Source organism: Echinops telfairi, unplaced genomic scaffold (assembly GCF_000313985.2).
Source record: "Echinops telfairi isolate 266 unplaced genomic scaffold, ASM31398v2 ScPeMD7_7459;HRSCAF=8497, whole genome shotgun sequence".
Lineage (NCBI taxonomy): Eukaryota > Metazoa > Chordata > Mammalia > Afrosoricida > Tenrecidae > Echinops > Echinops telfairi.
The window spans coordinates 6,359,373-6,362,855 of NW_022111359.1; the positions used below are offsets into that span (position 1 = coordinate 6,359,373).

Genomic DNA, 3,483 nt, shown 5'->3' on the forward strand with positions numbered 1-3,483 from the left:
TGTGTGTGTGTGTGTGTGTGTGTGTGACACACGCTAAAACTGTGCTCCAGAGTGTTCCCAGTGGCTGGTTTTTGGGGGAAGCAGGTGGCCAGGACTTTCTTCTGCAGCACCTCAGGGCAGCCAAGAACCTCTAATACAGTGGTTCTCAACCTTCCTAATGCCGTGACCCTTTAATACAGTTCCTCATGTTGTGGTGACCCCCGAACCATAAAATTATTGTCATTGCTACTTCTTAACTGTAATTTTTCTATTGTTAGGAATCGGGCGACCCCTGTGAAAGGGTCGTTCAACCCCCAAAGAGGTTGCGGCCCACAGGTTGGGAACCGCTGCTCTAGCCTCTAACCTGTCACTTAGCAGCTGAGAGCTGTAACCCTGTGTAGTCCCAGAGTGGGAAAGCCAGGCCCAGACCCCAAGAAAGGCCCCCGAGGGAGCCGGTGGTCCTCTACCTTTGTCTAGCAGCGTCAGTGACAGGGAGGCCAGGTCGTTGAACTGGAAGAGAGAAGCCTGGTTCAGGGATGGCCGGCACGGGCTGGCGGGCTTCCTGGGGCCTGGGTGCCCAGTGTCCACAGGCAGTTTGTGTTCCCCGCTGAGACACAATCTGGGCACTGTTGGGCACCTGGTGCTCCTTGCCAGGGGCACCCATGGGAATGAGGGGCCAGCAAGGAGCACCCCATGGGAGAGGTTAAGACTGGCTTCTGGGGGGTGGGGAGAAGCACTTCCACTACTTAGGGTTTCCCTCCAGGGCCCAAGACCCATGTGAGCGTGTGGGTCACAGCCACACTTCCTCATGGGGTTGGGCCAGTTGTGGGACTCTGGTCACTGCCCCCTCAGAGGGCTGTGGCTACTGAAGAGGTCTATTTGTCCCGGGCTTTCAGCAAGCGAAGCCACTTCTGGGTGCACAGTTCTAGGACCAGAAAGCAGGAACCTGTGCAGATGCTGTGCCCCATCCTGGGTAGCAGCACCGGTCACAATAGCCAAAGGGTGAGAACATCCCCAGTGTCCACCCCCAGAGGGATGGGTTAAAAGAAGGTAGCCTACCCACACAAGGGAAGGGGTTGGAGTCGACTTAAGGCCGTGGGATTTGGGGTAAGAAAGGGAATGAAGCTCTGAGACCTGCTACGTCAGGGATAACCCTTGAAAACACTTTGCCAAGAGGAGGAGGCCAGCCGCCAGAGGCCTGGCCTGCAGCGGAAGTGTCCCCCTCTGTGGAGAGTCCAGAGGAGGCAGCTTCATGGAAGAGAGATTAGGGGTTGCCTAGGGCTTGGTTTTTTTGGTTTTTTTTTAAGAATTAGAATATTCGGGAACTAGATAGTGCTGATGGTCACAACACCATGCACAGATGGTCACATCGGTATGCAGTGTGACCGAGTTGTGTAGTTTAGAGCCATGAACATGGTGTCTTTTACAGCCCGCCAGGAAGTGGGATTGGTACCTGTTCGGATGGACCAAGAACGCAGGCTCTGTCTACTCACTGGCCTCTTTGGCCCTAGTGACAGAGTCCCCGAGTCTGCCCCGGGACCCCCTTCTGCCTCCCAGGGGTCCTTGCTCCAGGCAGGATCTCACCTCTCCCATCACAGCAATGGGCGTCTCCCCGGTGGCCTCGGCGACACGGTGCTCCACCAGGTAGAACATGTACTCGTCATAGAGCAGGCGGATCAGGTGGAAGGAGCCGAAGCTGGCGGCACTGCGCAGGGTCAGGTCCCGGATCACCATGGAGCTGCCAGGAGTGGGGTGGGGTGGGGCACGGCATGAGATTGGCCACCGCCAATCTGGCAGAGTAACTCTCTGCTCGGCTCTTCTGGGAAGCCGGCCTGCCCGTGAAGGCTACCAGGGGAACTCTTGGCATATGAGGGGCTCAGAGACCAGGCCTGTGATGTTGGTTGGGGATGGGGCTGCTGACTCCCCATCGGAGGGAATGTGGTGGTGACAGGGAGGGGGAGGGGAAGAGGGGCCAGCCTCAATGCAAGAAGCCATGAGATTGTTCCTGGCCACCTGGAAGAGCGGAGTGCCTGGATAAGTACTCCAAGTCAGAGAAGAGGCTAGAAACTGGCTCCCATGGCGGCTTGTCCCCCCTCTGCTCCCCAAGGCTCCTCCAGTTCCTTAGTGCTCATCCTTTTACTCCTGCAACACAAGCCTCTGAGGCAAACTCCAAACTGGGGCCAAACCCTGTCCTCGGCCTGTTGGCACAGTGGTTACGTGTTGGGCTGCCAACCAAAAGGTCAGCAGTTCAAAACCACCAGTTACCTCTTGGCGAAAGATGAGGCCATCTACTCCTGTAGAGATTTTCAGAAATCTCAGAAACCCACGGGGGCAGTTCTTCGCTGTCCTGTAGGGTCGCTCTGAGTCAGAATTGGCTCGGTGGCAGTGAGGTGGTTTTGACTTTTTGCTGGTGTGCTGGGCTAACCATTGAGCTGCTAACCGAAAGGTCGGCAGCACAAACTCACCAGCAATGCCAAAGGAGAAAGACGTGGCTGTCTATTTGTGTACAGGTTGCCAGTGGGGCAGTTCTACTCTGCCATGTAGGCCCTCTCCAGGTGAGGATGGCAAGAGGAGTGGGTGGGTGGTGTGACTGATTCTCTACTGTGAGGTTGGTAGCTCAAGGCCACCCAGAGACCCATTGGAAGAAAGGCCTGGTGCTCTCCTCTGCAAAGGTGCCGTGCATGGGGTGGCCGTGAGCTGGGAGCAGTCAATGGGTCTGCTTTTGGGGTAGAGAGAGAGATTCATGGACGCAAGCCGCTGCTGTGTCACCAGAGCCGGTACTGGGTTTCTGTCCTCTCCTTCTGAGCTTCTCCTTCCGTCCTCTCTTCGAGGCTCACGGTCAGTTGCAGGGGCTCAGCCACTGCCCCTGTGTGTCCCACACACAGTAGCCACCTGCCTGCCCATGGAGGCTGGTATGTTTCTAGGATGCTCAACAGGTCTCAGCAGAGCTTCCAGACTGAGATGGACTAGGCAGAAAGGCCTGGTGGTGGACTTGTGGAAGCCAGCCCTGGAGAATCCTCTGGCATAGCAGTCTGACCCCTGAATGATTGGGGGCGGGGGGGGTTGTTGCAGACCAGTGGCATTTCCGTCTGTTGTATCTGGTACTGCTCGACCACTGCTAAGGACAGGACAGCGCTCACCCCTACCCCAGGCCAGCCAGGCCTGCTTTCTCCTTGCTCAGGGAGGTGGGCGAGCTGCAGCCTGAAAGCTCATCGCCTCTTGGAAGCCTCCCTGGGCCAGCGGGGGCCTTACCTGTAGAAAGACCACTTCAGCAGGAACTGCCGGGCGGCCTTGGGGAAGCTGGGGCTGCCGGCGTGCTGCTTGAGGACCTGGGTGACCACGTTGTCCAGCCAGCTGGCCCACTGGTCCAGGGAACTCTGTTGCTGCAGAGTCAGCTTGAAGTCCTGCTGCAGCTGCTGCACCAGGCCCTCCTCGCACTGGCACACCCACGAGGCTTGCTCCTGCGCACACGCCCAGGCCGTTAGGGAGGGACTCGCCTCCCCA

The 3,483-nt window shown here is 57.7% G+C and overlaps 1 protein-coding gene across 2 annotated transcripts in view; it reads right to left on the reverse strand.

The window, feature by feature from the left end:
- RFX2 (regulatory factor X2) overlaps positions 1 to 3,483 on the reverse strand; it is a 38,062-nt gene that overhangs the window by 1,043 nt on the left and 33,536 nt on the right. For both annotated transcript variants that reach the window (XM_004714245.2, XM_004714244.2), the window contains 3 exons: positions 3,232 to 3,440; positions 1,564 to 1,717; positions 447 to 489 (listed from right to left, as the gene is read on the reverse strand). In XM_004714245.2, coding sequence (XP_004714302.1) covers positions 447 to 489; positions 1,564 to 1,717; positions 3,232 to 3,440 — 406 coding nt within the window. The remainder of the gene's footprint in view (positions 1 to 446; positions 490 to 1,563; positions 1,718 to 3,231; positions 3,441 to 3,483) is intronic.